General features: G+C 35.3%; 1 protein-coding gene across 3 annotated transcripts in view; it reads left to right on the top strand.

Annotated features, from left to right (window-relative positions):
- LOC150105819 (homeodomain-interacting protein kinase 2-like) overlaps positions 1–12,404 on the top strand; it is a 325,632-nt gene that overhangs the window by 95,754 nt on the left and 217,474 nt on the right. For all 3 annotated transcript variants that reach the window (XM_090394360.1, XM_090394362.1, XM_090394361.1), the window contains exon 5: positions 5,962–6,312. In XM_090394360.1, the coding sequence (XP_090250486.1) occupies positions 5,962–6,312 (351 nt within the window). The remainder of the gene's footprint in view (positions 1–5,961; positions 6,313–12,404) is intronic.

Here is a 12,404-nt window from a genome sequence, read left to right on the forward strand (position 1 = left end):
TGTTACTATTTTAGTTCTTATTGGATCCTGTCCTTTAAATGCCATTGTTTTTTTATTTTTTCTGTTGATATTATCATTCCTTAATCTTTGCTATTTCATTTAAATTTAAAATATCTTTCTGTAAGTTATCTTCAGAATTTGTAATTATTATTTGGCAGTCAGCAAAAAAAGGAGTGTTAAAGTTCACAGTAAGAGAAAGCTTAATACCTTGATGGAAATTTTTATTCCATTTTATTATTATTTCATTTAGATAAATATAAAAAAAGAGTTGCTGAAAGGGGACATCCCTGTTGGGCTCCTTGGTTTATCTTTCTCGGATATAATAGTTCATAATTTAATATTACTTGTATTTGATTATTTTCATATATACTTATGATGGCTTTTAGAATATTATTTGATATTTGTCTTTCTTTTAATATATTAAATAAAATACTTCTTTTAACTGTATCAAATGCTTTTTCAAAGTCAATAAATGTAATATGTGTTTCTAAATTGTATTGTCTTCTTTTCTTTATTATTAATTTTAGGCAAAAGGCTGGGTCTGTACATGATCATCTTTTACTAAATCCATTTTATTCTTCTAAAATAAAGATTTCAGGATATTTTATTAGTTTGTTGTTTAAAATTCTGCTATATATTTTATAACAGGAATTTAGAATACTTATACCTCTATATTTTTAGGATCATCTCTGCTACCTTTTTTAAAGATATAGGGATCACTATCGCTTTTTTCCATTCTGTTGGTGGATTGCTTGTTGAATAGATTTTATTTCAAAATAATAAGTCTTTCTTTGAATCTTATTCCTGCATATTTATATAATTCTGAACCTAACTTATCTTTTCCAGGTGATTTTCCATTTCTTGTTTCTTTCAGGCTGATTTCTAATTCTTCTTTAGTGTTTTTCTTTTCATTTTCATTAAATGTTTGCCAGTTATCTTTTCTAAAATATTTATCTGTCTGCAATTCTGTATAGAAATTTTGAAATTCTTCTAATTTCAATTCGGTGTTTAATTTTACGCTTTCTTTAGTATCTGTACTTAAATGTTTCAAAATCTTATACACATTGGGTCTTATTTTATATAAATCATATTGTAAATTAGAAACAAATTTATTCCATGATTCTCTGTCTTTTTCTGACTTCTCTTTTAGCTGAGAAGAATGAAAACAAATTTAAAATGTTTTAAGACTAAGTGTGGCATGTCAAATATGTATGTAGGATGCTAAAAATGTAATATTTGCATTTGATTTTTGCAATATTTGCTGTGTATGTTTTGTATTGAATATAAATACAATAAATATTATAATAATATATGTCTGTAATACGATTTTTTTTTCGATGAGGGCCGTGAAATATTTTAATTTTTCCAAGGGGGTCTTTATATCCATTTTATTTTTAGTTTGGGATATACTGCTCTAGATAACCCAGTCATTCTCTTTTCTCCAAAGTAATTTTCTGTAGTGAAATAATTTCCATATTTAAGTGATATTATATCAACTAATCCAATACATTGTATACATTGATATGCGTTATATCAACTAATTCAATCATATCACAATGCCATTAGACAGCTATGGACGTTAAACCCATGGTTGTTGTTGATTGAATCCAATATGTGGGCAATTTCAATGGCTTTCTCCCAAAATTTGCACTTACACTGTTCCAGATTTACTTATTACTAACTGCAGTATTTGTTTTAATTCTGTTATTCTTAATTCTCTCTATTTTAAAAAATAGCAGAATGCAATAATTATCATGCAAAATCAGACCTACCTGCCCAAATTCTGCTGCTTCTGAATTAATTGCTTCTTCAGAGGCAAATATTCAGGGTGTGCATTCAAAATACATACACCTTTGAACCCTCTGAAAAGATGTATAGACTGCACAGCTGTCAAATTCTGTGTTCTAGTAGTTTTAAGCCCTCAGAAGGTGAGGCAGGGCGAGATCTGAGATAATAGCACCTAGATGCCGTGATTGGTTATTGTATCAACCAATTCAGTTGGATGCAGGTGAGTGTGTATGCATGCAAGCACCCATACTCAGGATATAAAGCAGCCATTTCAGGATATAAAGGTGGTTGGGGCCTAAGGGAGATGCTACCGTATCTATATACTAATGCTAGAAGTTTCAGGAACAAGAGGGCAGAGTTTTTGGGATTGGTTAGTACAACCTCACCAAAAGTTATTCCATTCAAGTGCCATTTCCTATCTAGGAGGTTGACTACTATGATGTGATTCATGGTTAACTATGGATGTTATGCCATGTGGTGAGGATCCTATCTCTTCCACATATTGTCATAAGTATTCATGGCTAATTCATGGTAAATCCATGTGTGTTCGCAGGGCAGGTTTGTCTGTTCTGGGGAATGAAAAACCCGAGTTTCCAGGTGGAAAAAAAACCATACCTCTGTATGAGACCGACTAACTCACCTTTAGTCGAAAGAGACTAGATAAAGGTTCCTCACATCATGGATGGGAATCAAACGCAGGTCTTTCCAACCAAAGAGCTTCATATGTACCAACTGAGCTATGGAGGCTCACCAAAAGTTATAGGCTAAAATAAACTGGGTTTATTTTACTTGTAAATATATATAAAGATAATGAAAACTGACTAGTTTTGCCACTAATACTTATGGCTTCTTTTGGGTTAAAATTGCATAAAAATAAATACATTAAAGGCAAACATGAACTATAATGTTGTTAAACAAACAAACCGTGTAGGAACCATTACAATATAAGCCAAAAAATGAAACCAACTGTGTGGAACATGGGGAGGTGGCACAAGTTAGCTATTGTTCAGCCTTGTGTGTAGATAGTTGGTCAAAAAGTTGAAGTCTGACATACAGAAAGATCTGATAAGGGATTTCCAAGTATTGCACAGGATTAATCCTTGGTTTATATTAAGTTCAATGTTGTGATGTGTGTATGTGAAAAAGGCTCAAGTTTTAGTCTCCGTTGTTGTCAACGTCTTCGATGTGTTCTTTGTCTTATTTCCAAACTGATAGATGTCTGCCATATGTAACCAAGTCCACATGAGCATGGAATATTATGGACCCCAGGGTATTTGTAGAATGGGTTGTGTGTCTTTAGGCAAACAGTAAATCTCATACAGTCACAATAGGCTTGAAAGTCATCCTGATGTTATGAGCTTTCGGGAGACTAGCAATCTTGACAGAAAGTATATCAGCGTAAGGGATGAAAACTGAAATCCTGTAGTGAATGTCAGGATTTTGCTATGGAACAGGATTAGAAAATGGTAATTTTTGTAGACGTTTCCATGGATATCCATTGCAAACAAGTAGTTTGAGTAAAGTTTGTAATTCATTAAGTTTTTCTTCATGTCTTCCTGCCACATATACCTGAAAGAGCAGTGTTGGCAATGCATTGGAGATAGTCAAGGAATATCTGGAGGAAGTAATATCATTGTATACCCAAGGTCAGGATGGTTATCAGGTAGGAGTTAGATGGATAAGTGGTATCATCAAGCAGGAGGTACAAAAAATGAAAGTGTTGCAAAGGGTAAATAAAGAGAAAAGTGATAAGCAAGCTCACAAGTAGAACAAGGGTCAGGCAAAAAAGGTCACCAGCATGATAAGAAAAACAAAATCATGTTATGAGAAGAAACTAGCTGAGCAAGCCAAAATGAATCCCAAAGAGGTTTTTTTGTTATGTGACAATTAAGAGGAATGACTATGGAAGGATAATTTTACTTAGTACTGATGGTAGTGAGGTGGCAGAAGCAGACAAAGTAGTTGAGTTATTGGGTGTCCACTTTGCAAGGGCATATCATCCAAGTGAAGTTACTGGTGTTAGGAACTGATATGAGAACAGAGGAGGAAAGTTGATGTTTTCTAAGCATATTGCAGAATCTCAATGTAATTATGGCTGCGGGATTAGATGGGATATCAGTTCATGCTTTACGAGAATGTGCAAGAGAACTGGCACTGCTTTTGAGTAGGCTGTTTATATTGTCTCAGCTCTGGCAGAGTCCCAGGGAAGTGAAAAAGGACAAAATAATTCCCTTGCATAAAGGAGACTTTAAGACTGCAGTAGCAAATTATAGACCAAATGGTATCTCAGGAGTGGTAGTAAGAGTACTGCTAAAGTTGGTCAAATAATTCTTGAATTGGTGGATAAGCATTAGACACTCGGAGAGGCAGCATGGCTTTGTGTAGGATTAGTCATGCCTCTAGTAATTTACTAACTTTTTATAATAGAGTGAATGCCCAGTTTGATAAAGGAATGGCTGCACGTTGATATTGCTAGATTTTGCAAAAGCATTTGACAGAATATTACATGGAGCTGTTATGCCAGTTTGAACAGATGAGGATGGATATGAAACTGTTTTTCTTAATACAAGGGAAGCTGATGGACAGATTCCAAAAAAAAAGAAAAAAGTAGTATATGGAGGAGCAGAATCAGGAGAAAGCAGTTGACTAGTGGTGTACTGCAAGGCTCTGTGCTAGCACCACTATTGTTTAATTTGTACGTAAAGATATAGGAAATAATTTGAAGGGAAATATTCAGTTGTTTACTGGTGATGCAAAATTGGATAGGGTAAGAGTTAATCAAGGTGATGTGGACAGCTTGCAGGATGATTTAAATAGGCTGTCAGTATGGATAATGGATGTTAGCTTAATGTAGAAAAGTGTGAAGTTATACATTTTGGAAAGAATAGATTACAAGCTGTGTACTACATTGATGGAACTGTACTCCAGGAAATAGATGAGGCTAGGGATTTGGGGATGGTAATAGATAGAGAGTTGAAGTTTAGATGGCATATTGCTAAAGTTGTCAAGGTAGATCATAGAATCCCTTGGCATTTGAAGAACATGCTAACAAGCAGAGATAAGAAAGTAGCCCCTCTTTATAAGGCTTTATTATATCTATATCTAGATGACAGTGCTCAGGTCCAGTCACCTGGGTTTCATAGGGATGAAGTGGTGAAAAGCATCTAGGGATGAGTAGCAAGATGGTGAATGATCCTGTGGAATGCTACTTATGAGGATAGATTGAGATTTTGTGCATTGCAAAAGTAGGTTGACAGGCATAAAAGAGGAGATATGATAGAAACATTAAGTTACTTAAAGGAGGACTGATGCAGAGGAAATGTTTCAACACTTGGCTAGAGGGGGAAAAAATGACAAGTCATCCCTGGAATTTGAGTAAGGGTGTGAGGACTAGATTTTTGCACCTCGAGAGTGTAGAATGAATAGAATGGGTTGCCAGAGTTGTGAGTGCTTTGTCTGTTAATGAGTTTAGGGAGAGTTAATAGATATTGTGTGGATAGTTTGGGTCTCCCATGATGAATCTTCAGACACCATGGAAGGTGTCTGTACAATAATAATATACTATCTAACAAATTGCTTGCCAGCTAATCCTCTTGGTGCCAAAGTTGAACATCTGTTATATAATACAATACAGTTTGTGTAAAAACTGTCAGAACTTATGGATCTCAGAAAACTTGCTTCCTTTTGTTTACACCTTATATATTCCACCTATCTCTAATCCTGTTTATGTTAACTGTGAAGAAATTTCAAAAACGAAAGATTTAGAGAGAGAGAGAGAGAGACACACAGAATTATCCATTTTATTATTTATCAGATAAAAAATAAAATTGAATTAACTGAAATAATTGAATTAATAAAATTGAATTGAATTAACCTTGGTTCTGTTTGCTGTCGATATAACCATGCTATTTAAGTGTGCAGTAATTTGCTTGCCTAACTTTAAAATTCACTTAATCTACTCATAGCTCATTAATGTATGGGAGCAATAGTGTGTGTGTGTGTGGAGGGGGGGGGGATATAATGAATGCTAATATTCATAAACTAAAAAAAAAATTTTTTTTAATGCAACAGTGTATTTCATGTTAGCATTCTTACTTCATATCACAAACTAGTTATATGTGTAATCTTTAATGGTTGTCTTTGAAAAAAGTTAATTTTAAAAATTTATTTCAGAAATGTGGTGTGAAAAGAAAATCTGATGAACTGGACAATGTTAAAACCCATTTTCCAGATGAATTTTTACATCAGCAGACACCTAGGCAGCCAGAAAAAAGTACCTTTGGTTATCGGCATCATATTGCACAACATCGCCATATACAGCATAAGCAGAATACTTCTACAGCAACTACTGCCACTAATACTTTCAAGAACACGACTGCAGCTGTCACCACGGCACCTATAAATGTGAAAGGAAATTCCTCCACTAGTGAGGGAGATTATAAATTGGTACAGCATGAGGTTTTGTATTCTGCTGTTAATCAGTATGAGGTCTTGGAATTTCTTGGCCGTGGTACATTTGGTCAGGTAAGAGTAAACTTTCAGTGCAGTATTGCTATGGTTTTTTAACATTTTCACTGCAAAATTTTACTAACCGAAGTCTTCCTTTTGAATTTAAGAGTTAGCTTTTCATCTCTAAAATGGGTTTTATTTATTTCAGTAATGTTCTTTGATTTGCATTTGTAATAAATACAAATCAAAGAACACAATCTATGTATGTAATAAATTCTTATTACATACATAGATTGTAATAAGAATTTATTACACAGTTTCGTATTTTGTCTTTTTAAATTTATAGAAGGCAAATTCTGTAATTTCTTGGGTTATAAGACTTGATTTAATTGCTCTTGACATCGATAATAAATAATTTGCTATTTTCTTCTGTAAAGTTATTTCTTGTTTTTTATTATCTGCTTGTTAATCAGGTGTAAGAGGTTAATGTAGTTAAATTTATTTTCTATGATAAATGCACGATGACTGACTGACTGAACAAGAAAATGTTAATAACACAAATCAAAATGATTTGTATTATTAAGTGTATTTTGCAAAATGCATATGCAGCACTTTTTTGCTTCTCTGTATATATGAATATTATAACTCTGCTTTGTCTGGAGACATTTCAATAAAATATATTTTATTGAAAACATCATTACAAAATTTCTCAAATAATTGCATTTTGTTTTATTGACACCATCTTCAGGGGCAAAATTAGACATTGTTTTTAAATGATAAAGTTAGCAATTTGCTCCAGGTAGACAGAAATTAATAAAAATTGTTTTGTGGTCTCTGCTAAACATGTCTTGTGATCATCATTCTTTCTTTTAGGGTTACACGGTGATCAGCACTCATATTTGTAGATTTAGGGACTCAAAAACACACGTGTTAAACAGATTATTTTATTAATTACAAATAAAATAAACTTGACGTTTCGACCTCTATATCGAGGTCATCATCAGAAGAATACAACTGTATGCAGAACCAAGCTACATGCTCATGCTTTCTATATCAGTAAGCTAAATCTACGCAGTTAATAAATCTTTTTTCTAGCCTGACCTCTAGTGATAGAAAAGAAAAATAAATAAATAAATAAAAAAAAAATTTAAAAAAAAATAAAATAAAATAAAATAACATAAAAAGTAAATAAATACAAAAAAAAAAAAATATATATATATATATATACATACACACATAAATAGATAAATGCAACTACAATAAACTGTTACAGTCCTCATGTATTAATATTCTGGATAGTTACAAAATGATTTCTTTCAGTTGCTATTGAATGTTCTAAACACTTCACCAAGTCACCAGGTTGTCTTCTTGTAGTGGGAATTTTTCTAATGCTAGTTTAGGATGTTATACAGGCTGTAGATGAGTCCTCCACATTCTTGAAATGGTGAAGCCATCATTTTTGTTGAGATTTGGGTTGTGTTTGAGCATTTCACAAGACTCTTTAAATTTTCTCTCAAACCAGGTTTTGGTGCGGTGTAGGGACTTGGTATTTTTCCAGTCAATTCTATGGTATGTTTGGAGTGCATGGTCAGAAAGGCCTGTTTTACCGAAGTGGAGGTATTTAATGTGTCGTTTGTGTTCGTCTTGTCTGATTGGGATAGTTCGCCCTGTTTCCCCTATGTATGGTATGTTACATGTGCAGTGTATTTTGTATACCCCTGGGTGTGCTAGGTGTGGAAGAGGATCTTTAGAGGTACTGAGTAGGTGTCTTAGCTTATTTGGGGGTTTAAAGGTGGTTTTAATGTTGTATTTGCGAAGTGTTCTGTCTATTTTTTCAGAAATGCCTCTAACATATGGAATGGCAATAGCATTCTTGAAATCTTTTTTGTTCTTACTGGTGTCTTTATGGAGGATCTTGTGAATAGTTTTTTTTATTGTAACCATTTTTGATAAATGTTTGGTTGATGATTTTGTATTCTTGGTTTAGAGCCTGTTCATTTGAACAGATAGTTAGGGCTCTGTGTTTAAGGGTGCTTATGACACTTAATTTTTGTGTTGGGTGGTGGTAAGAATTTTTGTGTATGTATTGGCCTGTGTGTGTAGGTTTGCGGTAAACCGAGAAGGAGAGACAGCCAGAGGGAAGACGTGTGACAAGTGTGTCTAGGAAAGGAAGAGAGTCGTTTTTTTCCATTTCAATGGTGAATTGGATACGTTTGTGTTGTTTGTTTAGGTGGCTGAGGAATGTATTTAGAGCTTCGCGGCCGTGGGGCCAAATGGCGAAAATATCGTCGACGTATCTGAGCCAGATTTTGGGCTTTAGACATGCTGTCTCTAGAGCCCGTTGCTCAAAGTCTTCCATATAAAAGTTAGCTATTGGGGGAGAAAGTGGTGAGCCCATGGCTGTACCTTCTTTTTGAAGGTAAAAATTGTTTTGCCATACGAAATATCCGGAGCGGAGTACGTGGGCAAAAAGGGCCGTGATGTCATGTGGAAATATGTTCTGTAGGAGCAAGATCGTGTCATTGATTGGGACATTGGTAAAAAGGGAAGTTATGTCAAAGCTGACTAATAAATCTTGGTTGGTGAGTGTAATGTTTTTGATTTTACTGATGAAATGTTGTGTATTTTTTATATAGGAAGGGGACTGACCTACCAATTCCTTGAGTGTGGCAGCTAATTTTTTGGCTAAGTGATAATTTGGGCTGTCAATTCCTTCAACGATTGGGCGAAGTGGTGTGCCAGATTTGTGTATTTTTGGCAGGCCATAAATTCTGGGTGCACGGGCATACTGAGGTATTAATTTTTTTGTCGTTTCTTCGGGCCATGTGTGGACGGATTTGATTAATTCAGTTGTTTTCTTTTTGTTACGTTTTGTGGGGTTGTAGTTAACCTTTTGGTAGGTGTTATGGTCCGAAATTAACTGGTTCATTTTTTCTATGTATGTCGTACGGTCTAACAGGACGGTGGAATTGCCTTTATCGGCTTTCGTTATTATAATATCGTGGTTATTTTTTAAGGATTTAAGGGCTAGATTTTCGGTTTTGTTTATGTTGGTGTTTAGTTTTTTGTTAGAATTTAGTATATACGATGTTTCCATTCGTATTTTATCAGCAGAATGGTGGGGAGGGATCGTAAACCTCTCTCGATATGATACACGATATCAAGTTTGTTCACTGACCTTGGAGCAATGGCGTAGTTCAAACCTTTCTTTAGCAGTGAGAGTTCACCTTCGGTGAGAACGTGGTTTGATAGGTTGATAACTGAGCAATGATCCGATGGTGGTTGGTGGCTCCTAACATTGTTTGCCGGCGATTGGTTGCTCCGTATGACGTCGGTTTGTGGTTGGCTGTTCCTTTTGTAATGGCGTCTTGATGATCTTGTGCTTTTCAGTTGTTGTAGGGCTTGAAATTTCATTATTAGTTTTTCTTTATTTTTCAGTAGTGAGTGCTTGGCCGAGTCGTCGGTGATCCTATCTAGAATCTCCCAAATTTCTGGAATAACGTAGTCAGATAATTCAAATTTAAGTTGCAGAACTTTGGTTTGGGTGGATGCTAGATTTTTACCCAGCATCCACCTAATTAGTTTTTCTTTATTTTTCAGTAGTGAGTGCTTGGCCGAGTCGTCGGTGATCCTATCTAGAATCTCCCAAATTTCTGGAATAACGTAGTCAGATAATTCAAATTTAAGATGCAGAACTTTGGTTTGGGTGGATGCTGGGTAAAAATCTAGCATCCACCCAAACCAAAGTTCTGCAACTTAAATTTGAATTATCTGACTACGTTATTCCAGAAATTTGGGAGATTCTAGATAGGATCACCGACGACTCGGCCAAGCACTCACTACTGAAAAATAAAGAAAAACTAATAATGAAATTTCAAGCCCTACAACAACTGAAAAGCACAAGATCATCAAGACGCCATTACGAAAGGAACAGCCAACCACAAACCGACGTCATACGGAGCAACCAATCGCCGGCAAACAATGTTAGGAGCCACCAACCACCATCGGATCATTGCTCAGTTATCAACCTATCAAACCACGTTCTCACCGAAGGTGAACTCTCACTGCTAAAGAAAGGTTTGAACTACGCCATTGCTCCAAGGTCAGTGAACAAACTTGATATCGTGTATCATATCGAGAGAGGTTTACGATCCCTCCCCACCATTCTGGCTGATAAAATACGAATGGAAACATCGTATATACTAAATTCTAACAAAAAACTAAACACCAACATAAACAAAACCGAAAATCTAGCCCTTAAATCCTTAAAAAATAACCACGATATTATAATAACGAAAGCCGATAAAGGCAATTCCACCGTCCTGTTAGACCGTACGACATACATAGAAAAAATGAACCAGTTAATTTCGGACCATAACACCTACCAAAAGGTTAACTACAACCCCACAAAACGTAACAAAAAGAAAACAACTGAATTAATCAAATCCGTCCACACATGGCCCGAAGAAACGACAAAAAAATTAATACCTCAGTATGCCCGTGCGCCCAGAATTTATGGCCTGCCAAAAATACACAAATCTGGCACACCACTTCGCCCAATCGTTGAAGGAATTGACAGCCCAAATTATCACTTAGCCAAAAAATTAGCTGCCACACTCAAGGAATTGGTAGGTCAGTCCCCTTCCTATATAAAAAAATACACAACATTTCATCAGTAAAATCAAAAACATTACACTCACCAACCAAGATTTATTAGTCAGCTTTGACATAACTTCCCTTTTTACCAATGTCCCAATCAATGACACGATCTTGCTCCTACAGAACATATTTCCACATGACATCACGGCCCTTTTTGCCCACGTACTCCGCTCCGGATATTTCGTATGGCAAAACAATTTTTACCTTCAAAAAGAAGGTACAGCCATGGGCTCACCACTTTCTCCCCCAATAGCTAACTTTTATATGGAAGACTTTGAGCAACGGGCTCTAGAGACAGCATGTCTAAAGCCCAAAATCTGGCTCAGATACGCCGACGATATTTTCGCCATTTGGCCCCACGGCCGCGAAGCTCTAAATACATTCCTCAGCCACCTAAACAAACAACACAAACGTATCCAATTCACCATTGAAATGGAAAAAAACGACTCTCTTCCTTTCCTAGACACACTTGTCACACGTCTTCCCTCTGGCTGTCTCTCCTTCTCGGTTTACCGCAAACCTACACACACAGGCCAATACATACACAAAAATTCTTACCACCACCCAACACAAAAATTAGGTGTCATAAGCACCCTTAAACACAGAGCCCTAACTATCTGTTCAAATGAACAGGCTCTAAACCAAGAATACAAAATCATCAACCAAACATTTATCAAAAATGGTTACAATAAAAAAACTATTCACAAGATCCTCCATAAAGACACCAGTAAGAACAAAAAAGATTTCAAGAATGCTATTGCCATTCCATATGTTAGAGGCATTTCTGAAAAAATAGACAGAACACTTCGCAAATACAACATTAAAACCACCTTTAAACCCCCAAATAAGCTAAGACACCTACTCAGTACCTCTAAAGATCCTCTTCCACACCTAGCACACCCAGGGGTATACAAAATACACTGCACATGTAACATACCATACATAGGGGAAACAGGGCGAACTATCCCAATCAGACAAGACGAACACAAACGACACATTAAATACCTCCACTTCGGTAAAACAGGCCTTTCTGACCATGCACTCCAAACATACCATAGAATTGACTGGAAAAATACCAAGTCCCTACACCGCACCAAAACCTGGTTTGAGAGAAAATTTAAAGAGTCTTGTGAAATGCTCAAACACAACCCAAATCTCAACAAAAATGATGGCTTCACCATTTCAAGAATGTGGAGGACTCATCTACAGCCTGTATAACATCCTAAACTAGCATTAGAAAAATTCCCACTACAAGAAGACAACCTGGTGACTTGGTGAAGTGTTTAGAACATTCAATAGCAACTGAAAGAAATCATTTTGTAACTATCCAGAATATTAATACATGAGGACTGTAACAGTTTATTGTAGTTGCATTTATCTATTTATGTGTGTATGTATATATATATATATATTTTTTTTTTTTTTGTATTTATTTACTTTTTATGTTATTTTATTTTATTTTATTTTTTTTAAAATTTTTTTTTTATTTATTTATTTATTTTTCTTTT

This window comes from Typopeltis vanoorti, chromosome 6 (assembly GCF_054136105.1).
Source record: "Typopeltis vanoorti isolate ZY-2024b chromosome 6, IOZ_Tvanoo_1.0, whole genome shotgun sequence".
Classification (NCBI taxonomy): domain Eukaryota; kingdom Metazoa; phylum Arthropoda; class Arachnida; order Uropygi; family Thelyphonidae; genus Typopeltis; species Typopeltis vanoorti.